The 25,093-nt window shown below is 35.4% G+C and overlaps 3 protein-coding genes across 3 annotated transcripts; 1 reads left to right on the top strand and 2 right to left on the bottom strand.

Annotated features, from left to right (window-relative positions):
* Positions 1–547: 547 nt before the first annotated feature.
* On the bottom strand, positions 548–16,106 carry LOC114542419 (trifunctional enzyme subunit beta, mitochondrial-like). The gene is made up of 19 exons (XM_028561974.1): positions 16,016–16,106; positions 8,716–8,769; positions 8,090–8,162; positions 7,564–7,608; positions 7,378–7,409; positions 6,788–6,855; positions 6,483–6,570; positions 5,829–6,016; positions 5,245–5,300; positions 5,060–5,096; positions 4,633–4,680; positions 4,338–4,377; positions 3,789–3,913; positions 3,214–3,293; positions 2,696–2,743; positions 2,513–2,600; positions 1,883–1,957; positions 1,113–1,277; positions 548–710 (listed from the first exon to the last, which is right to left on the bottom strand). Exons 1-19 carry the CDS (start codon positions 16,101–16,103, stop codon positions 675–677), a joined length of 1,434 nt encoding a protein of 477 aa, XP_028417775.1. The 5' UTR covers positions 16,104–16,106; the 3' UTR covers positions 548–674.
* Positions 16,107–16,192: 86 nt separating this feature from the next.
* On the top strand, positions 16,193–20,778 carry LOC114542421 (uncharacterized protein C6orf62 homolog). The gene is made up of 7 exons (XM_028561975.1): positions 16,193–16,803; positions 17,401–17,487; positions 18,079–18,168; positions 19,184–19,309; positions 20,097–20,231; positions 20,379–20,438; positions 20,551–20,778. Exons 1-7 carry the CDS (start codon positions 16,675–16,677, stop codon positions 20,614–20,616), a joined length of 693 nt encoding a protein of 230 aa, XP_028417776.1. The 5' UTR covers positions 16,193–16,674; the 3' UTR covers positions 20,617–20,778.
* A 1,167-nt stretch (positions 20,779–21,945) lies between these two features.
* LOC114542422 (sodium/calcium exchanger NCL2-like) lies at positions 21,946–25,087 on the bottom strand. Its single transcript, XM_028561976.1, has 7 exons — positions 25,018–25,087; positions 24,751–24,844; positions 24,113–24,228; positions 23,710–23,803; positions 23,503–23,567; positions 22,786–22,898; positions 21,946–22,560 (listed from the first exon to the last, which is right to left on the bottom strand). Exons 1-6 carry the CDS (start codon positions 25,039–25,041, stop codon positions 22,809–22,811), a joined length of 483 nt encoding a protein of 160 aa, XP_028417777.1. The 5' UTR covers positions 25,042–25,087; the 3' UTR covers positions 21,946–22,560; positions 22,786–22,808.
* Between the last annotated feature and the right edge of the window lie 6 nt (positions 25,088–25,093).

The following is a 25,093-nucleotide window of genomic DNA, read 5'->3' as shown; positions in this document are numbered from 1 at the left end:
AAACCTGAGAATATATCGCTATTCGTAAAATTTAGTAATTACTTCAAAGAACTCACTTCAAAAAACACTTCAACAAATTCAGAAAACGACTACATGCTTAGCATTCACGTGGCGAAATGCTTTAAAACATTCAACTATTCTATTCTTTCCGGCATTTATATGCGAATAGGTTTTCTTCTGGAAATGTTCCAGGAATTTTAATTTCGTATTTCGATTTATATTAATTTGGTTTTGGGTTTGGTTTGGGCGAAGACCTTTTGACATGCAGAACATCGCGAAACCATCTGCCACTCCAAAACTCTAAAAATAATAGCTGCAAATTGTTAAACAAACTCGTGAAACAAAATGCTGCGAGCAGAAGCGAGGTTTGATATATCCTATACGATATGTCTCCATGGTGCGTGACGTCATTGTACTTTACTGGTACTCATTAGCTAACATTCGTTTCTTCTTTTTTTTTCTCACTTTGGTATATGATTCCCCCAAAGAATATTGTGTGTCACTATATTTTATTTCACCACAAATTGACCATAAAGATCCTGCATCGTCAAGTGCAAAGACTTATTCAAAGATTTATTTTGTACAGAAGTATTGTGTAAAAATACTAGTGCATGCATACATGATAAGCACGCTATACATCATGCACAGTTCAAATTCGACGTCACTGTCACAGGTTACGAAGCGTATCTCTCCACCACCATCCCATGGCCCTAAAATGCATAATTGAACAATTTCGTGAATAGAAATCACCAAGTTGAAGTTGCTGAAACGCGATTTGTGATCGGTCGACTACACAAAATGACTAAACTTTGATTAAACAAATCTATAGGCCTATGGCCGTATTTTATTTTGATCGCATTTTGCATGGATATAGATATAGATAGGCAGTTTTTGATACTGATAACAAATACCAGGATTAAATAATTCCGTGCATGGTAATCACGGTTTTTATATCCCTCAAACATTATTCCACCGAAATACTTAAACTATTAAAAATTCCAACTATAATTAGAAAAATTCGACGAAGTAGACCTGTGTATGGCCTGGAGTTTCCCCAATGTTCATTTTTAAGCACGCTTAATTTCGCTCTGTTTATCTAAAGTGCAACATACCTGTCCACCAGCAGCGCAAGCAGCAACCAAAGCATATTTTCCATCTTCACTGTTCAACCTGTTGGCGGCGGTTGTAACAAGACGTACACCCGTAGCGCCGAACGGATGACCAATGGAAAGTGATCCTCCCCACGTGTTCAACTTATCCATAGGAATCGTGCCAACCTACGTCGTTGAACAACAAAAGTTAAGACTTGATAAGATGTGTTGTAATCCAGAGGAAAACGTAAAGTAATGGGAATGACAGTAGAAAATACTTTTTAGTTAATTCTGGGGGGGAATTCATCTTATGAGTTATGCCCGACTGATTTCTTTTGTACGCTTTTGTTCCCTTGGTAGATAAGCATGTAATATATGAATATACCCCACCCCCCCCAATTAAGCGGTCTAGCTACGGCTCTGCTTACTGGAAGAACATTGAGAGCACAATTATAAGCACTGTTTACATGCAGGCTTCCATAATCTTTGAGATAGAGACGGTTACAAAGAAATATGCACGCCCCGGCCTTTTCAAATTTGCGTGACCTCATTTTGAATACGAGTTATCCTCATTTATAAAACATTCAGTTCAAAAACTTTTCAAAGCCATAAAATAAGTTATATTGTCTAGAGTTTAAGTTTTTCCTATTCATCTATGGCCACCTTAATATTTCTTTCATAATAATTTAAAATTATTTTGATTCTTCGTTGTTGCTATTTCTATTCATTTTACGGCATTCACGGCATATTTCTTCTCATCATACAATTGTATGTATTAAATGCGTGGTTACCTTTTCTTTTCTTCCCATATAATTTTTGCCAAACCAATCTGAATCCATCGCTTTCAAATTAGACAAGACTTGTCCCTAACGTTTAAGAAAAATATTAAAATAAATAAATCAACGTATATGCGACAAAACCAAGGAGCAATGATAGAATACATCGCCAACCCAACTCTTAACAGTGAATGCCATATCGAACTACCTTGTCATGCAGTTATGTTCCTTGACCTTATGTATGAATTGGACTTTCACAGGACAGGAATAAACAAAACACTATGTTTAAAGAACGGGGCCGGCAGTTCCATACACTAACATTGATCCCTCTAACAGATCTTTAACATAATACACTATTGGCCTGGCATTCCATAATTGTACCAAAACCAATGAAACCCAAATAGCTTATTATTGCCGTTTTTTAAAAAAGTCAACCTTGTGTATGATCTGTCAAATACTCAAAATGAGCTTAAATCTACAGCGGTCAAACGTATCACGCATGCGCCAGGATGCAGAAATAACAGGCAAAGAAGGCAAAAGGAAAACCGCGGACTTTACTTGTGTCTTCTTGCGGCAGATAGGAGAATAGTAAACGGCGGAAACGCTTGAGTTAGTGATACAAAATATTTCAACGTGTGTACTTACAGCGAACGCTTCATGGTACTCAAACACATCAATATCTGTCAACTTTAGAGATGCTTTTTCCAAAACCTTAGGGGTTGCATAAGCTGGTCTACATGAAGAAAACGTTCCGTGATCACACGTGAGTAATAAATACTGGCCGGGAATGCTTTATTATGCATTTTTAGAAAATATCGCAAAGCTTACCCAAGCAGAAGTTGATCTTTTGGGTCTTGAGATACGTAAACATATTCCCTGAAATTAACAAAATGTTAAGAGAATCCAGATCAGCCAATATAGTGCCAATTAATTTGTGTGTAGTGAAGAAACTCTTACTAACAATGACTCAGGTGAATGGATTAATATTGTGATGTTTAATTCTACTCCGAGTAGCCAACGGCACAATCAAGATGATTTTTTTAGCCTGCAAGGTTGGTTACTCAGAGTAGCAACATCACAATATTAACTTATATAGATATAATCAATACGATCGCACAACAATTCGTTGGGAAAATTTATGCCTGTTTCATTCCGTTCACCGAATCCCCCAATATTATACATAGGTTACAATATTACATGCATACATTCATGTCTACAGGTTTAGGCGCTTGTTTGAAGGAACAAAAATACACAACATGCTACAGAACGTTTTTTGCTTGGAACCTTGACGGATACAATATATAACTACAAGCAGGATTGTTGTACAGGACGTTGTATATGATTACCTCAGATATGCTTTTGGTTTAAGACCTAACGCGAGTGCTTTCTCTTCTGTCATAAGAAGGCACGCAGATGCACCATCAGTCTAAAAACAAACACAAATACAATCATTTATACTGAATCGAGGCTTTCATGTTGATAGTTACTGAAAAGAATGACAATTATACGATCATTCTACACAATTATTCAAAATGTTTTTTACTCTTCCGAACAAGAGCTGATCGACAAATAGCTATACCTTTCGTTCGCGTAATAACTGTACAGGAGAAAACTTATTAAAACATTTTTTGGTGCTGTATGCTTAAACGCTCAGTCATTAATTATACCCAGCGCTGATTTTCTTTGTAATTTTACGATGTGAGAAATATTATGTTAAGTGATGATTTATATTGCCAAACTAAAAATATTGGAAGCATTTAAAATAGAAAGTATAAAATAGAACGCTTATTGACCCAACACACAATTCGACGATGTTACCATGTTAATTCCTAGTTTACTATATGCGGCTTTTAACACTCGGCCACATTATACGCCCAGAATATATATAGCGATTCGAGCTGTAACCAGAATTTAGCCTTACCAGAAATGAAGCATTTGCCGCAGTAACGGTTCCATAAGGTCTGACAAATGCTGGTCGCAGTTTTGCCATATTCTCTAACGAGGAAACACGGATACCGTTGTCTTTGCTTACAATAACAGGTTTGCCTTGTGGAGAAATTGAATTTCATGTGTTATTCCTATATTTAATGTCTATTATCTAGTTATTAGCATGCACATGCAGCAAAGCTTTCCACTTATTGTGGTTGTCTTTGGAATAGCTGTTCTCAGAAACCTATACCGTTTCATCCTATTAGATACATGGACGCTCCCCGTTAACTAAATGCTAATAAGATTCAAATCCTGGTGGGAACCCATGCATGCATGGAACTTGTTGCGGTAAATTTTTGGTACATGAGAAATTTGGGAATTGGTTAAACTTCGGATGTTAAAAAGCCAGTTAATTAATTCGCACTGTTGTGACATCTGCGAAAAGCTGTTAAAGGTTAATTAACAAGAAGCAAAGGGTCTCGAATTTTCCATCATCGGATGATAATGTAGCCTGTGTGCATGTAGAAATTCCCTTTAATACCTGGCACTTTGTAGTCCAATAAATCAGACAGATTACCAGCCTAAAATAATCAATAAATTCACATTCGTAAAGATGACTTATGAACACATGCAGTCAATAATTACGGCAAAATGGAACTAGGCTTCAGATGAGCCAACCATGCTTCGTCCCACGACAGTAGATATGGCAAAATTGCAATGAGGTATACAACGTAACCACGCGCTGAATCTCACGACATTGAAATAAATTAATTCAATGAAAAGAAATGAAACTGCTCCAGTTCAATATGTTGCTATAAGTATCAACATGCATTTACCTTCGTTGCTTGATCAGCCAAGGTATGTGATCGCAGGGCAAACTCGTCCTATAAATATAAAAAAAAATTGTAATTACCGTTATACCTGGGCTAAGTGGATGGTGTTGCTGCATACATGTCTGTAAAATTACCGCATGAACTTGTAGACTGTCCCTAAGTACCCGTAAATGTCTCATTGTGCATATTAATCCATAGACTGTGTCAAAAAATCCTTTTTGAAAAATCCGTTTCTAAATCGTTTTCAGTGAAAACACATAAACGAGAAACTCATTCATTTCCGATTTACTTCAATCCCCCAAGTTGTAAAAATATACAACACTGTTTCCCTTGGTGTCCCAGTTGTAAAAATATACAACACTGTTTCCCTTGGTGTCATGCATACTGTCATGCATGGTAAGAAAATATTTGGAATATTTCCCCCACATACCTGCTCTTTTCGTGTCACACCAAATGATGCACAAAGCCTATCAATAAAATATATACGCATTACTTTAAAAAGTCATGAACAGAATCTACAATTGAATGAAAAATTCTAGTATTCAAAGGTCATGCAAAGGCTAGAAGAAGATGTGACGACATTTGCACGAGAGCAGTCGTAACGTAGAGCAATACCTGTCACCGCTGTGTCCCATTGTTTCGTTGGTGGAGAACTCAGCCACAGCTGGTAGCTGTAAAACAGCATACAGGTAAGGTTGGAACGGACATTTCGTATTGCAATAAAATCATACACGAGATATACGGGTGATATAAAAAATGCTATAGTAAATTCGAACAGTATAAGGAAGGACAACCTGCAACTTTCATTTGTTTGAAAAAAAGTAAATTGAAGACAATTAACAATCCATCGTAGTAAAAAAGATGGCGTCGTAAGGCATGTTGGTGAAATGTACATGTGAATTGAAATTTGTTTACCTACACCTGGCCTACACGTGGTGTTGTTTTTAAGGAATTTGCTTATTACTATTAGTAAATTAGTAGAAAATTAGATCTACTTGCTACCAGATTGAAGGCGTCATACATTAGTCAAAAGGGAGATTTAGCATGGGATCGTGAACGTCAAAGACGACGTGAAAATGGCGAATAAATGGCGTGGCATGTATATATATAGGTGCATGCATATCACACCATTCACTCGCCACGTCGTCTTTGATTCCACGTCCCCATGCTTATAATCTCACTATTAGTAGTTATCATACCTCAGGTGAAAAATGTTTTGGTCTAATAGAGGAAAGTAAACCCAATCTTGCACCCAATGTCTTGGCTTTGTTCAAAGACAGCAATATCTTTCTCAAGGAGCGATTTACTCTGATTGGCACATCAGACATAGTTTCAACACCACCAGCAATGACTGCATCCGCTCCACCACTGGCTAGTAGTCCCATTGCTGAAAACAGGAGACACATGTTATGTGCAGCCTTATTTTTCATGCATAATTACTATCTAGAAACGAAAATTTTGTGATGTTGGATTCCGTTCCTCCTGCTTAGATCGAAATTAAGTTATACAAAAAATGCGAACAGGCAACAGCTGTCTTTTTTGTTAGATTCACAACATGGCGCTATTATTTGAAAAATACATCTGATGAAGTCATATATTTAGAAATGCAAATATATGCAACCACATACTACACGCTGAGCTGAGAACAAAAATGAGCCAATCAGAAACCAGAGCCTCGAAAAAATGAATTTAGTAATTCTGCCAATTGTAAATTCGATTTTGCATGTGATACAGTTTCTGGCACATGATATAGTAACTACTCCTCGCGCCTTGTGATGTCGTCAACTCAGATCAGCTGGTTTCTGGTCATGGTATTTCTCCATTCTACCGATTCAAAGCAAATTAATTCTTACCTGACGTGATTGATTGATTTGACGATATGCACGCCATTGTGACGGTATGAGCAGGAATCTTGTCGGAAAATCCTGCACCTAAGGCAGCCTAAGAATAACAAATGTGTTTTTAAACAAGGAAACTCGCAAATAACTCTTGATAAACTCTTGCAAATATTGCATATGTTTACACGTTTATTAAAATAAACGTGTAAACATATGCAATATTTCAAAAAAGCAGCAAAGCGGCCCAAAAACTGGCAATGTCTGGTTATTATTACGCCGTTATACTGTAAATGTTTCACAACATTTTACTGCGCCCTCACTTCTCTAGCTACGTTGCTTGTCTTCACTTCTTGAATGACAGTACCAAACACAATGTAATCGACAACGTCTAAAAGGGCAAACAGTTTTAATTTAGCGATCAATGTTAAAAACACAGTATACATATAGAAAAAAAACATGTCGGTAAAACGCAGCTTGTTCACGCTATAGAAATTGTTTTATTGTACGCGATGGATTCCCAAGGCCAAGATCTCATATCAAAAATGTAACCACAGGGGGCAGGGACCGTTTGCTAGGGCTTGTTACGGGTGAATATTAGCACATATTATGTTACACGCGGTCTAAATGCAGCCATGCACAAAAGTAAAAACGAACTATATACCGGGTACACAGTATAGGTCTCGTATACAATCTCGTATTTATAGTAAAAATTGAGTTTTTTGCTCAGATTTTAGGTGGTAAAACCATCGTGAACAAAAACTATATTTCGTTTTTCTAAGGTTGTTCCCTCCATCCTCCCATAGCTTTTCAAATATAAACGGAAGTCTGCATGGTTATGTTCCAGCTGCAATTCTAAGTATTTATAGACCAGTAGTTTTTTGCAAAATGTGTATTTACAAATGAATCTAACCTTTTGGACAACCAGTTCGCTTCAAAAGGCCTCTGTGAAGATAGAAAATAAAATAGAGGTCAAAGATCATGCACATTTAAAATACAACCACCTATACACCGTGGAAAGACCTTCATGCATGCATACGGGGTATATAAAATCAACATTAGTGTGTTGCTGTCGCTCCAGAAAAAGTGAATTACTTACTGCAGTGCACCTCGAGCCAAATCATGAGCCATTATGTCTTTGTAACTAAAAATGAAAACATAGTTCTTGTTGTTTAATTGATAACTGAAAGAGTGGCCACACGCGGGACACTATTTACAACCAATGCATGGGAGTATAGTTTTCCGACAGACAGTTGTTCTTCCTAAACTCATGACTAACATAATTTATAAAAAAAAAACAATATAATCATGTAATCATGTATCAATTAAAATCAAGAAATTAAGTATAAGAATGATTAAGCTATATGCATGTATAGTAGAAATAAATAATAGTATAATAGTATAAAAAGTAGAAATACAGGCAAATAACTTTTCTCGGCAAATTGTTGTAAATTTCGTGTGTAAAAATGGACTCGTTGTTTCTAAACTATGTAGTAAGTGCTTAAATGGAGTTTAATTCGTCCAAGGTATCATAGAAGCCAACAATATTATTCCTAATTCTGTTTCTGGTTAATCCTGTCTTGAAAAGAGAAATGCTATATGCGAATAAACGGATATATACTTACTCAGAACCCGAAACCAAGAATGGTGTACGCACGCCATCGACCAAAACAATATTTTTCCTCTTGCTCTTTGATCCTAAAAGTATTAACCAAAACATTTGATTCATTCATGTAATCCATTAGTAAACCACATGATTAATGGCTGCAATCATGTATCTACCTAATATGAACGAGTTTTGTGATTTGCTTTTTGTAACAATAGTGAAAAGTGCATGCTTATGATTCGTTCTTTTAGACATCAATTTCTAGCCTCCAATTTGGTTTATCCCAGAGTCTCCGTTTCCTCGCTATAGGGGTTCGCGGGCTCGCCGCACGAGACTGGTTAACACAGTGCTTTTGAAGGAATCATGGTATGCTATAATGTTGATTAAATACAAACAGGTGTTGATAGATGGGCTAAGCGCATTTTCTATGAATGTTGCTGGTCAAAATGGCTGCCAAAGTATAACAATATAAGTAGATAATCGCTCGAAATTCATTCTTGCATGGTCTTGCAGTTATTATCTTTTTTGAGTCCCGTGTTTAACGTCTATAGTTAGCTTTTGTCGCGTCTTCGGTGGCAAAAAAAACACAGGAGACTATGTATACAACGAAAATTAACACAATATATTGTATTTTCCTTTATATACCTCTGAGGCCATTTGATTCGTTCTTCTTTGATGTTGAAATATTTCTCAACAACACTAAAGGAATGCTCAATATAAGTACCACGCATGAATGAAACGAAATTCAATGATTTCTTGGAATTGATTTAAAGTTGCGTTATTAGATTTTCAGGACAGGTTCAAGCAATTAAGATTTAAGACATACAGTATATTTCAAAAGAACATACAGTTTGTTTCTTAAATATAACCTGCAGTACTTTCGATGAAACTAGGAAATTGTATCAGTTATGCATTGGTGCCTGCACGTCCATGTCCATGCATAGATATATATATATATATATATATAATTATATATATATATATATATATATATATATATATATATATATATATAACTTAGATACATTATTACATTAAATTATTTATACAGCTATACAGCTGGGGTATATAAAAAAGGCTGCAGTTAGATAAACGTTTTATAAATGAAACATTATACAGCTATTCATGATAATCCGAAGTAAGTATTTTAGACTTGTTCGATCTATATTCAACAGTAAAAAATCTAAAACATCTAAAAAATCGATAAGACTGCACTTATATCTTGCAGGCACAAAAATAATCGGTTACAAATGAATTCTTAAAAATTCAAACTTAGGCTTTCATGCCATAATATTCCTAAATACGAAAGGATGATCTTGCAAAAGGACAATTGATTCTTTCCTTAACTAATTACACATGCATGCACTATTGTAATAAAAACAAAAAAAACCAACAAAAGTTAATAGAAAGATGGAGAAGGTAAATTCGCCCTGGAATTAATAATGTTTTCCCCTGAAACTGCAGTTTTTCAGATAACTTTAGCCTTTGGTTCATTATAGAGGACACTATTAAACCATGTTTACTAAAATTTCTATAGCTATATACAGTATAAATGTTCGATTAAGGTGAACTTGTTTACATATCAGATATTTCAGCCAATCAGCGCTCTAAACATAATTATATTTCAAGAGATTTTAAGTTGGTTCAACCGATAAATTGATTTTTATTCGATAGCTAGTCCCAGTCCTTTCCTGCCATTTCAGATATCCTGAATTTAATATATGCACTAGAAATGCACTGGATAAATGAATTCCACATATACTCGAACACACGAAGGATCTATTGTAGCAGAAAGTGACAAACGGGAGAAATTAAGGTGTCACAATTAACGTGAGTAGATGGCCTTCAAGATCTTTAGGGCTTCATTCTTCAACATTGTTTTTGTCCAAAAGAAGATGATTGAGTTAATGCTAGAGTTAGATATCGTCAGGGTGGTAGACCAGTTCTGAATAGTTTGAAGTACGTATATGTCAACACTTGTATCTATGAAATATGTCAACATTACTGGCAAGAAACAGAGAAGAAAGAAACATAGAACAACCATGAAACAGCTTCGCACTTGCTTCACTTCTCTCAGAAATATTTTCTTTCGTGTTAAATCCTTTACGCTCGTACCGTCTTGCAATCTATTTCGCTGAGACCGAGACAACCTTTTCACAACAATATATATTTTGGAGTAAGCGAATGCGCTCGATGAGAAAAAGAGTGCTGCCAACACCACAGTGAATTTTTTAACCAATCCTTCAATCGCAATAGAAATAATGGCGACTGATATCATTACCACGACGCCTGTACAAACGTAGATCATAATTTTCTTTTTTGTCAATTGACTATTATAAGACAAGGGATAAATCACCGCGATGTATCTTTCCAACGTCAAGGAAGATAGCGTCAAAATGGAAACTCCACTTGGTAGAACCGATAATCTATATGCCAGAGTTGCTACATAGCAGTTTGATATTCCTCCTATTCCAAAGGCGAGAAACACGAGAAATAAGGGTATTCCTAAAATGCCAACCGCTAAATCTGCCATCGATTGGATCAGGATAATAAAATAACACAGCTTGTTTTTCAGTTGAGAGGATTTCAAGACAGTAATTACTGAAATAGCATTCAGTAAAATAGTCGGAAATATCAACATAACATTAACGGCAAAAATGAGAATGTGATTGAACAGATGATTTCTCCATGGAAGTTTCCTTATAAAGGTATGTTCTTGACCAAAAATAAAGCAAATTTCAGTTATTCCTTGTTCCACCGACTGGTTCATGTTGCAATGATTCCCCGGTCGTTAGGGAGATTAAGTTGAACAAACCAATCAAACATATCAACGACTCAAAAAGTATATGGAATTATAAGCACACATTTCCCAAGCACATTTTGTAAAATATTAAGATATAACAATCTCTTCTAGTACTCGTAAATCAATATTACTAAATGGAAGTCGCAACAACCGATAAAAATTGTAACAAAGCATTAAACCAAACAGCTATAGACCGGTGGAAGCAGTAGTATATATGGCTATTGTTGATATAGACAGGTGCAAGCAGTATATATGGCATGGTAATGTTTATCTTTATTACATATCATGTCATTATTTTCTACTAATGAAACTCAATTCAACGCCCAAAATGTAGCTATATACCCGAAACCATGACTTGCGTTAGCTAAGAAAGACAAAGGCTGCATATTTGTCTTGAAATTTCTTGACCATTTTATCGAAAGCCTCAGTTTGTTTTAAATATATAGCTATATATATATAGGATCATGACACAATATATACGGAGCACATGAGTTCCTCTTGGGGGACACATGCATGCAACACCCTAAAGTAGCTAAAAGCAGACAGCTGGAAAGCAGCAATTATCTCTTGTCTCGCTTTATCAGATGTGATTCAAATTATCATTTTCCAATATTGTATTATTTTATTAAATATCGTACACATTCTTTTGTATTCTTTATTATAAGCAAGCATTACTAAAAAGTGGTAGTTATTCATTGTTCCTGTGGTGCGTATTTTGTTTACAGAAACTGATAAGCTGGAAAAATTTAATATAAAATTTTATGAAGTTTTTCATGTACGTTCCCTATATGGACGATGAAATTAAAGTGAATGAGGTAAACTATTTAAACTTTAACATCAAGGCATAATCAGAATAATTATTCTGCATGACTTTATTTTGCGCTTCATGCATGTAAAATTCTTCTCGAATATAATCGCAGATGATATATTTATCGTGGTGTTCCATCATGCTAAGAATCGCAATATCTCTGATAGAAATCGTTTGACTTTCATATCTATATTCATAACATTCGTTTATTCTCGTATATACTTGCACATGCACGTTCTTTTATAAAAAGTCTAGGCTGTGACGGACAATTAAAGCGTGTTCTGATTGGCTGACTGGCCGCGCATTGCCTAATCAGAAACATTTTTTGCTTCAAACTACGTCATAAAAATAAAAAAGTAAAAAATTAAATGCATCACTAAGTCTTATAAAATAAACAGTCAGATTCGTGCAATAGCTATATAGCACATATAACTATATGAAGCAAAAAAGACATCCCAGAGAAGGGCGTGCATGCATGGATAGTATAGTACAAAGTTTAGGTATAACGAGTTAGATAGAGCATTGTCGCATGACTTCCTGCCAACTAAAGGGTTTGCATTCCTGCTAGATTATATTTTTCTTCTAATCAAGTAAATATAGAAGTAATCTAGGTATAAACTTGAAGTACATTAAAAATAACACAGTATATGCCAATACAATAATCAACTACGTATAGCTACTGTCATGCATATATCCTGGAACATTTAAAATATGACGAAATGTGACAAATTTTCATTTTTTTGGCGACCAAATGTCCCTCAGAATCCTTACAGCTTCTTTTTTAAAAAGTGTTTTTGTCCAAAAGAAGATTATTGAATTAATGCTGGAATTAGTCATTCCAAGAGTTGTAGCACAGTTTTGGATTGTCGCAAGATCATATTTGTCAACACGTGCCCCCACGAAATATGTCAATATTACAGGCACGAAACAGAGAAGAAAGAAACATAACACAACAATGAAACAGCTTCGAACTTGCTTAAGTTCTCTCATAAATATTTTCTTTTTGGTCAAATCGTTTACCGCGGTATTGTCTTGCAGTTTGTTTTGCTGGGAACGAGCTAACTTTCTAACAACCATATATATTTTGGAGTAAACGAACGCGCTGAAGAGAAAAAAGAGTGTTGCCAATACCACTGTGTTTTTTTATCAATCCCTCGATAGAAAGAGAAAGAACGGCGATCAATAACATCACTACGACGCCGGTACAAACATATATTAAAATTCTTGACTGTGTCAATTTGGTACTGTAAGAAAACGGATGCAAGATTGCTACGTATCTTTCCATCGTCAAGGAAGATAAGGTCAGAATAGAAACTCCAATTGGTAGAACCGATAATCTATAGGCCAGAGTAGCAACATAGCAGTTCGATATTCCTCCCAATGCAGTCATAAGGAAAACAAGAAATAAAGGTATTCCGAAAACGCCAACAGCCAAGTCCGACACTGATTGCATCATGATGATAAAATAGCACAGCTTGCTCTTCAGTTGGGAAGATTTCAGAATAGTAATTATCGAAATACCATTTAGTAGCACCGTGGGAGATATCAAGACGATATTGACAGTAAGGATGATGTAATTGACCAAAAGATTATCTGACGGACGTTTCCTCATAAAGACATGCGTTCCACCAAAAATGGAGCATGATACTTCATATGAACCTTGTTCTACAGATTGATTACTCATTACGCAATGATTGTCTCGAACATCAGAAAGATTGAAGTCGGCAAAAGCTCCCATGAAGATAAAATCCTTTCATTTTCTCCAATATTATATCAACGAACACAATTCAGGATTTGAGAATGCAAGAAACATGCAGTTTTCACCAACGCAGCATCCTTAAGCTCATGCAATATCCTCTAGAACCTTTTAATTGTTTAATATTACGACATGTAAAAAGCCGGTATTATTGATGACAACTCTAATAAAGCGTTTAAACAGCTTGACAGGTGCAAAGCGCGAGATTTCATATAGCTATGATGGTTATTGCTAACGTGAAAAAAATCTATCATCATTAAACACACTTCAGAATTCAGTAATAAAAAAACATGCCAAGGCAGCATCGAACTTAATAACTTTCTTCAAACATTGCATTTAAAAATCCAATAGTTGTTAAGCAACCAGCCAACCACAAAACGACAGACAGCTGGCAAATACTAGGCAATTTCTCAAACATTACTTATGCAAGCAGTCAAATTGCCAATATTTTACAATTTACAAATGTGTAATATATGTAAGTAAACTTTTTTTATACTCCCCACATAAGAACTTTCTCATTGGTTACTGTATGACCATTTGAGGTACAGGATGAAAACATTAATAATTAATGTTTACTTATATATTTTAGATCATAGATCTCGTAATGAGTTGAAATTAAATATTTTTAGAAATTAGTGAAGAAATGGCTGCAGCTGGAGTACTATATCCACAATGGGCTTTGAATTTTATTAGGTGGAAAAAATAATTTTATGAACTTCTAAGACCTCCTGATCAAGAGACCAAAGACCTTGAAAAGAAATTCTTGAAGAAAGTTCCATAACATATCACTCCCAACATCATACCAACGGTGCAGGATCATGGAACAAAGGTAATAAAACCCTGGGTATGAGGTTGCATCACTCCATAACCAAAATGATACTATAGATCTATAATTATTATAGATTCCTTAATGAAGGAGAAAAGTAGAGCACAAAGAGAAAACAATAGTTTGGTTAGCAGCTGTCATTTAAAGACTGGAATACAGAACTAACCTCCTCTGTAAAATCCTTTATGAAAAGAGGAATTTAAAAGAAAAAAAGATTCAAGGCCCTCATTTCAACCTACAGAAACCATCAACCTAGAAACACCAACCAATAAAACATTGGAAGTTCCTTGCAACTAGCTATTACTATACACAAGTGTCAAACAAGCATTTCAAATTAAAATATCTTCTTTGAATGCATGATTGCAATACAATTAGTCATCATATTAGAAATTATTTTCTTGTCCATTGAAAAAAAATAGTTACTAGTTAAAGTGCCTATATCACTTGTGGGATCTTTACGGATTTGAATAGAGCTTGAAAAATTAGTTTATAAGTTCTACAACCCTTTTTGATATAGTTAAATAGTTTCGAAAATATGTCGGTTGGGGGGACTGGGACTCAGGAATGATTTGCAAACACGCCGTCTTTTATAATGTAAACATGAAGAGTTTCACTGTATGTATTTTTAATTCATGATTACTATGTAGGCTATGCCACTGTAAAATTCTAAATTTTCGTGCCCCTGTTTCTTATCAAGTTTGATCATGCAATAATAGATGTTACTGCTACCTACAGAGAAGTATTCTGGTTTGATATACAGGTTTAATATATATCTGGTCTGATTTCTACATTGCTTTTCTGCAAAAAAAAGCATAGAAATTTTAGATATACTTATTTTCAGGAAAAATGCAAATATGCAGCAGCATGATTGCTTTTATTTCAATAGAACTTAAAAAATTAAAATCAAGAATTGAGATGGGAAACAAGGTCCATATAGTATGTGTTTGGATGGCAAGCGGTGGGTGTTTGTCTTCACTATTTTCAATATAATGTAATTATACTTATACTTTAGTCTTGTGGACTTTAACAATCTATTTTAAGCTAATTCGCTTACATCACCATGCAAAAATTACAAGAATATTAGTTTTAATTTATTAATGATTTCTTCGAAAACATGTTTAGTTTGCCAAAACATTGAAGGGATGAAGAGATATAAGATATTGCAAAAAAATGGTGCCTAAAGTATGCAAAAAATGTTTCAACTGGTTTTGATTTGATCAAGTACACATTATAATATCTACAAATATCTTCAAAATCGAATTCTTTGCCAATCATATGTACACCAGGTAGTGCTAACAGTACAAATAATTTGTGTGCTAGATATTCCCAGTGTACTGTGTAACCTTTATTTCATATTAGTATTTAGTGGTTCCTCTATATTAAATCCATTTATAAATAAGAATCCCGTTTGACTAGTTTCAAAAATGTGTACAAAATGTGTGAAAATTTGCAAATATTTTTGTTATAACGAAACCATTACAATTTATAATTTTACAAGATATTAAACTGGTATATTTTAGATTCTAAATAAAAGAAACTTGTTTAGGTTGAATGGGTTCAATTAACGCAGCACTTTCCCGAGTGTTATCAACCTTCGCATGAACTTTGGACTCTAAGTTTAATATATTTCACAGCAAAAAACGGCAATGAAAGGGCCCGTATTAAAGACTCAAAATCATACACAATTTTAGGTCATCGCCCTCAAAAAAATTTGATTGCTTATTTTAAGCTCTCAAGTCTACCACTACTTACCGGCGTTAGTCTCGTATGTTTTGATTCCGGTGAAAAGCCTTCGCCATAATAGACCTTGTGTTCTTGCAACTTGCAAACTAGCCGCCATCTTGCCACGGATGAAGTACACGGCGAAACACGACAGGCGAAAATACGCCGGTGGTACGAATACCCGATTATAATTGCCGGGTATATCACAGGAAACAGTGTCCACGACACGGTATCATCTTCTTCAAAAGTTTGTCAAAATATTTCTTTGAAAAAGTTATATCGTGAAGCAACTTTATGTCAAGATGACTCATCTCTACCAAAGTAGTTGTTCATTCACTCGGGTAAATCGTTTAAAGCGTGAGCAGGTTTTACGTGTGGATTTGTCGTTTTGACCTGTGGCAATTCATTGGAAGCTATATTCAGAATTTCAAACATACACATTTTTAAGTCAAATTGTGACAATTCTTCTCCGCATGCTGCAGAGTATGTTAATGAAAAGTGGAGACAAGTGAAGTACAATTAAACAACTGAAGAATTTTGTGAGATATCAAAGCTTTGAACAAAAAATTTAGGAAACTTCAAGGACTGTTGACTGTGATACAGATGGTTTAATTTTGAATAAGTCACCATGTTAAGTATGGAGACTGGTTAGAAAGTAACCGAAAGAATCTCATTACCTGTCAGCAAACATGGCTAGTCCCCGGGCAAGGAAATCAAATGTGATAAATCGTTTAAAGAAGAAATTGAATGATGGAAAGGAGTCATTGGCTGATCAGTTTGAGTTTAAGATGTTTGTTGCCTTTGTGTTCAAAGATAAGGTGAGGAAACCACATATCCTTTTCTGTCTTTTGTTTGTCCTGATCACTTGTACCCACAAAATATTCCATCGGTATGGCATTTGTATGGTACTCACTTTTATAGGCACGTCGATCCTTGATTGGTCCATGCATGATGCACCAATCTAGAACATAGAAATTATAAAAAAACATTACAGAGGCATGAAATGCATAATTAAGCCTTTAATCCATGAGGAAAATTTTTGGTTTTGGTTTGTGAAGGTACTTATTGGCTATGAAAGCATATATGTCAACAGCATGCAGTGATCAGGGTGTGATATGTACAAAATGTTTCATTTTGAACATTTACTATGTATATTTTAGTTTTTCAATCAGAGGAATTCTATTTTATTTGGTTTATTTGTAACAGTAAAGAAATTCAAAGATTTATATAGTATAAAAAGGACTTGTAAGTGCATGTTTATATGACCTCGTACAATCAGGTGAATCAATCTAAGAATTAAAATTTCCCATCTGAGGCCTCCACTGCTGCTAGCTTGTGTTGATCTGAGCATGTTTATGTTATTATCTGCAACAAGTGCCAAAAACATCCATTTTTCTTATCCTTGAATTATTTAGCATAAGAAGTCTGCACTGTTCGAAGTCAGTAGGGTTGTTTCAGTAATGACCAATGATTATGAAAAAAGCATTCTTAAAGGAGCTGAGGTATATGTATTGTTTAGTCTTCAGGGGCCGGTTGTATCAAGCCCGTTTAGCTTAAACGGTGGTTAAGTTCAAAATAGAAATCAAGTCTATCGTTTTATTCAACAAGCAAACTAAATGTTTTTAACCTTAATACAAAGATACTGTTTACAACTACATATTCAATGCATAAAATTCACGTTGACTCACTCAAGAGAGATGTAGGAGAGTTATTTAATTTTGACTTATCCACCGTTTAAGCTAAACGGGTTTGATACAACCGGCCCCAGCACGGTATGTTTTACATGAAATGTTAACTTGAAATTGATCCTAGTTCAGATTGCTTGTTTATTATTGTTATTGTTATTTTATTTTATTATTTAACTGTCTGTTTAAGAATACAGAAACCACCTTCAACCTCAGGATAGATTTCAAACCTGCCTATTTCCTTATATATAGCAACATCGGTATAATTCAAAGCAACATCAGTTTTCAAAACAACATTATACAATTCTTGTAATTCAACAGACAACAATTAACCACCTACTCCTCTTTTCAAACTGATAGCTATATTAAGATAATATTTTGTATGTAAATAATAATATTTTTGTTTAGGACAATATCTATTCTATGGATAGTTCTGTACAGCTATTGGAGAAGGACATGGTGCAATTCCATGCACCTCAATACTGCTCTCTGAGAAAAGTAAGATACAGTTATAATCTTATTCTTAATAAACCTCTATAATTGACTTTAGTCCTGGCTAACTCTTTTCAGAAATCATTACAGATTGCAATTGACCATAACCAGAAAGTCTTTTGAAAAACAGGCATAAACAGGAGGTTATTTTCCTCTTTGTGATAATTTTCTATGTCCTTAAGTGCTTTCTTACCATCTTTTTTCTGTCATTTATTCTTGATGCCTGCAATGCATTCTGGTCAAATGTACAATGCATGCAGCCATCTTTTTCTCTATGGTCAATTATTCACACAATTCGGCTGAGTTTTGTTCCATCTGAGCTTGTTGTGTAATTTGTAAATGTTTATTACAGTCCCATTTTTATATGATAATAATTGTTATATTATAATTGTAGGGCTTAAACACCCTTAACATATAATTTAACCAAAATTATGCTGCAAAAATTATCTGTTATGCAAGCTACCATGTTATTCTCGGTGGAGTATTGTATGAATGTGAAGGCTCTCAATGTTGAATGCTAAATTAAAAAGTTTTTTGGCTGCGCTTCGTGTTTTACAAGCTTTCCTCGTATTCTTACAACATTCCGCCATTGTGCATTAGGAACCTTAAGCATGTAGGACGGGAACAGGACGGCGACGGCTATCAATACAATGAAGGTCATCTACGTTCTGCTTACAACGGCAAAACGTCGATGTAGGCCGTCTGCATTTCAGGATGAAGCGACGCTGATGATCTATTTCATGATATAAATTGAATTAGTCCATAAATCTTCTAGACCTAGACATAATCTTCGATGTCTGCGATCATAAGATTTTATGTCTATACAGCCTCGTACGCAGGCGCTCTTTTGGAACACAAATGTAGTAATTATAAAGATCATAGAGATTTGCACATTCAGAAAAAGGCGGATTCCTTGGAAAACTCCAAGATTGCGTTACTTTTTTATAGACACCCTGCATACTACCTTGCGAGTGTAAGTTAAACATGAATATATATTATACTCTGTGTATCTCCTCTATAGGACGTGGTTGGATGCACTCGGGATATGGATTTCATTTTATGGCCCAGAAATGATTTGGAGAGAGTAACGTGTTTCCTGTTTTCACGATGGAAGGGCGACAGTGAAGCCGAGTTTCAGCACATTGAAGTAAGTTGCATGACCGAAAGGGTTATTTTAGGAGCCTGAATTTCGAGTGGGAATCATATCAAATCTTAATTTATTTAACGTCTCCTACTCGCAGTCATTATACCATCCTAAATACACACCAACCACGCCCGGTCTTGTCAGCCACCTCCATCTGCATGTTAGCTCAGTGGCAAGAGCGTGGCACCGATATCGTAAAAGGTTCGATCTCTGTCGGAGGACAGACGTTTTTCCCAACCCTTTCTGCCTTGAATTTTGAGTTGTGTATGATCTCCACCCGAAATTAAGACCCTTAAAATATTTACAAAATTACCCTACATCCAATGGATTGCCATAAAATCGTAATTGACAAATATCCAAGTACTGTGATAAACGTGTACGGCGAATAACAGGAAAATTTCAGTAGTTTGGCTGGGACAGTGCAAACAGGCAATGAGCATACTTATCGTCTAACAAGACCGATCTGGAAAGACCTTTGGAAATTAACGTGTTTTGTTGTAGCTGATTCCAATACACTATGCTTATAAGCCATTGATTTTTATGCATGGTTGTCTACTGTGCAGCTAGTTATATTATCTGCCGCAATTCAAGCGATTTTTTTAGTTATAATATATTAGTTATATTTATAGACTTCGAAAATAGCTTTTCGCTGTCACCACTATAAATAGTGCATTTTTAAATATTGCAAAATTTGTGCTGCTTGTTTTTCTTAAAGTTATAGGCACGAAACGACTGCTTCGAGATTAAGTATAATTACATAACTGCAGATTATAATATATCAATTTTATAGGCGACGTTTCAGAATAACGTTGAAGATTACGAGAAGCAAATACTTCATATCCGCGAGAAGAACATGAGAAAAAATCTCATCGTAAGCAATCCAGCACAGAGTATGTTCTTGTTTCTGGATCACCAATATTGGCAGGTATTGTGGTGTTTAGAAAAATATGTATACAGGTGTTGTACATACGATGTTTTCCTATGTTATTCATTGTTAACACTGATAGATAATGAAAATAGTTTCTAAAACGTTGTCACGATCACTAACCAAACACGTTACATTGTATTTCAGTCTCGTGATTCCACTCTTTCGTTGTTCAAAGTATCGAATATATGTCTTTATTTGCCACAAGTAGGTATTCGCTTACTTTTCAACATCGCTATTTTTTTCTTTAATTCCTTATTTGGTAACCTTTTAAATCATGCTGGACTATAGTTCCTACTTAATTCCTATATATTTCCAGGATCATTTGACGCGCTGGAGTTCGAAGACTATGACTCAAGTTTTGCAGCCATACCTTCCGGATTAAGACACTTTCACTGAAGACGAAATCCAATTGTGTGTAGTAATGCTTAAAATATTTCTGTACATTATATATAAGTCTGAAATGTTCACCATGATGGTTATCACATATATATTTTGCATCTACATTTTGTAGTTCTACTTTAAGGAAATATATATTACTGTTGTACATTGTTCGCATGCATCAATTTTGGGTAGTAAGCGATAAGAATAATTTTGCCTGCTTGGAAGTGACATTCGACTATGCCATGCAGAGAAAAGTTGTTACTATTTAAACCAATATGTCAATCGCCGTCCGCCTGCGTGGAAAACTACAGTTCTGATGGACTCTTACATACCCCGTTTACGCTATATATAATGGATTCACATGGTCACGATATCAAAGATAAATTGTTCAAAGATATCTCTGTTCCCAGAACTTTTTCCTTTGGCTGGTCGCATTAAAGCAATCATGATGCTATCATACTTTTGGGGGATAGAACTCGCTTTTGCATGGCTAATTTTGATGCCGTCGTCATGCGAATACGGCTTAGTGTAAACAGGGCCACAGCCCTTTTGTACGTCCACATTGTTGAGGTAAAGACACAAAGTGTACTTCTGTATAATTGCAGTAACTCTCACGCGGGATATAATTTTCTGCACTGCAATCTCCTCTTGGTTTTTGGGTTCAAGTTGATGCCTGAAATTTCAGGCGAAATTTTCATGTAACAAATCGAATAAAAATGAACTTAATAAAAACTTTAGCTCATATTAGGATTAGCACATAAAAAGTTCGACGTCTTAACGGGCCTTAGGCATAATTTATACGTCGCATTTTGGTCACGTCAAAGGCAATTCAAACAATTAATAATAAGATGACATGTTCATTATCATCTCATGCATCACCTATTGTTTGAATTGCATTTGACGCGACCAAAATGCGACGTTTCAACCCACTAACTCAACTATATACACCCAGCAAGTATAATATAGTTTGCAATTCGATGGAATTGTTTTTTATCTGAATTTGCGCAAGTAATGGCAAATGGCTAATAAGTTCAAAGTTGGTAACCGCGAAGGGTGACTGATTTTGCTGCCACACAATTCTAGCATGAAGTTGGGGGCTTTGAGGGGGGGTGAGGGGATGTCGTGAGATGATTGGGTGTTCATCGTGAGGATAAAATAAACCCTTTCTTGGTCCAATAGTTCGAGGTTTACTACTCGTTAACCGTGATTAATCGTGTAACTTGTGACGGCCTTGTTGTTCCATTTGTCTGTGGAACGATCTAGGCGTGTGCTAGTTTAGGCCGCGAAAAAAACGAACAGTACAACACGAGTTTTTTTCTCACTTTTTTTACAGCAGAAAACAGTAAAATACACAAATTATATCAATTTCAAAAAATTATAAAAAGGCTATGTTTTTTCTTGGTACGCCAGATGTAGAAAACTCGATTTTTTACTCAGTACCATTTTCAGTTATATGCTAGGTATCTTGTGAGGTTGCACGACTGGGCTCGGCTAGAAAAACTTTTTAAACTTAAAGTGCTAGAGAGCTTGAGCTATTGTAAAATAGCCGAATTTTGAACAGCTGGCCAACGCGAACACTATATGTTTACTAGACTATAAGTACAATAATAGTTCATATTTGGTGTGCAATTCTAAAATAGATTGAAGGCTATACTTCCAACCAAAATGTATTTCATTCAAAAGACCTATATATGAATACGAAGTATCACTTTTTATATATTCTTCAATCTGTTTTAGTTTAATATAGTTTTTAGCATTCCCTAACAATTTTTGGCACGTGTTCGCTGTGCGAATTGCATTGAATAAAAAACTTTCATGTGCTATATCATGAAGTACACACTAACATTCGTATTTTCACTGTTCTTTTCGATTACTACATCACGTTTTGCAAGTCGTCGTGCGCCACACGTACATTAAAATACAAATCTGCATTCACAGGAAAAATCTAAAAAAAAAATTTTAGTCCATTTGGATAATACATTCAAACTAATGACATTCACATGTTTTGGAGATAAATTTGGGGACATTTAGAGTCGGAGACACGGGCGGAAAGGCCCTGACATAGTTTCCTAAAATGTGGTGGACCTTTCATGTAGTGTATGTATGCATTATCAGAAGGTGTTTCCGTTTAGAAAGGTTAAAATCCCAGCTGACTGAAATGCCACCTTACCGTTTAAAATATAGAAAAATTGTCTATTTCCATCCAACTGCACTGCTTTCCAGGATGGCGATCAAGATGATTGAAAATATGTATAAGAAACCAACGGGAACGAGCTTCCATAACTAAAGAAAAATAAATAAAAGTTTCGATATCACTTGGCGAACGTAAAGCAAAAAAGTTGATTCACATCTCCCCCACCTCAGGCACTATAGCGTTCTATAGCGTATTTATAATGTATAGCGCTACCGCTGTGCACAACCATGAAGGTCGACTCCCATAAGGTTGAGAAATGTATTGCCCTATAGCTGCTATCTATAAATATGCGGTGAAACATAAAATAATTCAAATCCGACAATGAGGACTAAATTAGACGTCAAGTCCGCCCCAGCGTATCAGAGAGTGGGGGGGGAGGAAGGCTATGTCCTACAAAGAACACCCCAGTAAAATTTTAATTTTTTATAAAAACTTTCATATTTTGACCACCAAAAAATTTACGTGAAATTACAGTCATTGGTTTTTCTAAACAGAAGCGCTCAGAATATTTGAAGTGCTCAGTATGCTGTCATTTATGCTATGAGTGATGCAAATAATATTGAACGGCTTTCCATTCGTAAATTTGAATTTCCTCGATGTACATGCCCTGTGAATCAGTGAACAGATAAAAACTATGACATTTACAACATGGATAATGGTATGATTTATCCGACTGAATGCTAGAGTAAATACCTTGTAGGTTGTAGTATAACCCATGGCGAAGACGAACCATTGCACAAGCAAGATCACTGTCACCTCTGTAATGAAGAAAAATGATTGTATTAACTAGTTTGCTTTCAGCGTAAGACTTTGGTAAACAGTACTAAACACCAGCATTAGAACCAGTCCCTACTGAAATAACCTACGAGACAAACATAATATTTGATGCGTGTAACGAACCTGCAGAGTAATACCATTCAAGGTCCTTGAAGTAGACCAATGCACAGAAGATGGCCAAACACAAGGTGTTGTTCATTGTTGCTGCGCCATACAACTACAACAAGCAAAACTAGTTATGTCAATGATTTCCGTTCATTCCTCGTTTTCACTGTACTGAGAATTCCTGATTTCCGTTCTAATTTGTGCTTGGCAAGTATAGCAGAAAAGTAAGCAAATTCTGTATTGTCAATCAGGTTTGTCGTTATGTACAAATATAATTTATATAATTTATATTATATGTACATATATAATTTATTGATTATATGTACTGAAGAACACATTGTTCTTGAACACACCGTGCTATGGCAACGACCGGTCGCAAATTAGTTAAATAACTCCATTTTCCCAAACAAAAAACTCTCACCTGAGAGAAAGTCATGGACACGTTCTCTTTTTTCTTCTTGGCAGCAAAGAGAAGGGAAGAGACCAGCTCGGACGCGTTCGAGCAAATCGGAGTTACAACAAACGACACGTAGAACGCTTAAAAATAGTAAAAGTTAAAATAAGAAGTTTGACTCAAGACAAGGGTACAACCCCTACACTTAACCCCCAATAAACATTTCCTAATTAATATGCGTGTACACTAGTTGCTTACGTTCAAATTAGGGATTTTACACTACACTTGATTTATTGGCACGGCTGCCACGGCACGGCTATACCCGCTTCATCCGTGCTCGGCCTTCGTATTGGTAGCCTGAAGACTGATAAAATTGGGTACGGGCACCCATTTTATAGCCGTGCTGTGCCAATAAATATATTGTAGTATATTAACTACAACGGTAATGGAAGCATAAACCCAATGTTTGAATTTTTCATACTGAATTAAATTCATTTACGATTGATGATTTTCAAATTTTTAGAGAGAGGTCTGTTTCTTCCTTTGCCATTGCGTTCTGCTTAAAGATCCTATTACTCCTCTTGCAAATGCAGGATTTGTATATTTTCTTTTAGCGTTATTTAAACATTCTCCTAATTGAATTCTTTAATATAACCAATACATACGACTTATGTTGATGTAGCTACCGCCATTTTCGGCATTTTTTTCATCCGTTATACCACTGAGAACATCACACATCGGGTCGGAGAATATCGTCACCTGGGGAAAACATATCTTAACTTTTATGACAAATTAAAATTAGCGTTATGAACACATGCAGTTGACAAGACTTGAAATCAAGACTCAAAGATATAAAACACAAAGATAAACTTCATTCTCTTTATAAAAGAACCTAATCAGTATATAAACGTATTCTAAGTATACTGCCTTACCATTGCAACACCACCACTCAACATGAAGAAACACTTGAGTCCAACAATATATTTGTTCTCTTCTTCGTCTGCCGCC

Source organism: Dendronephthya gigantea, unplaced genomic scaffold (genome assembly GCF_004324835.1).
Source record: "Dendronephthya gigantea isolate DGI-Jeju-01 unplaced genomic scaffold, DenGig_1.0 000348F, whole genome shotgun sequence".
NCBI lineage: Eukaryota > Metazoa > Cnidaria > Anthozoa > Malacalcyonacea > Nephtheidae > Dendronephthya > Dendronephthya gigantea.
The sequence above is the reverse complement of the archived record's forward strand: the minus strand, read 5'-3'. Positions and strand labels throughout refer to the sequence as shown.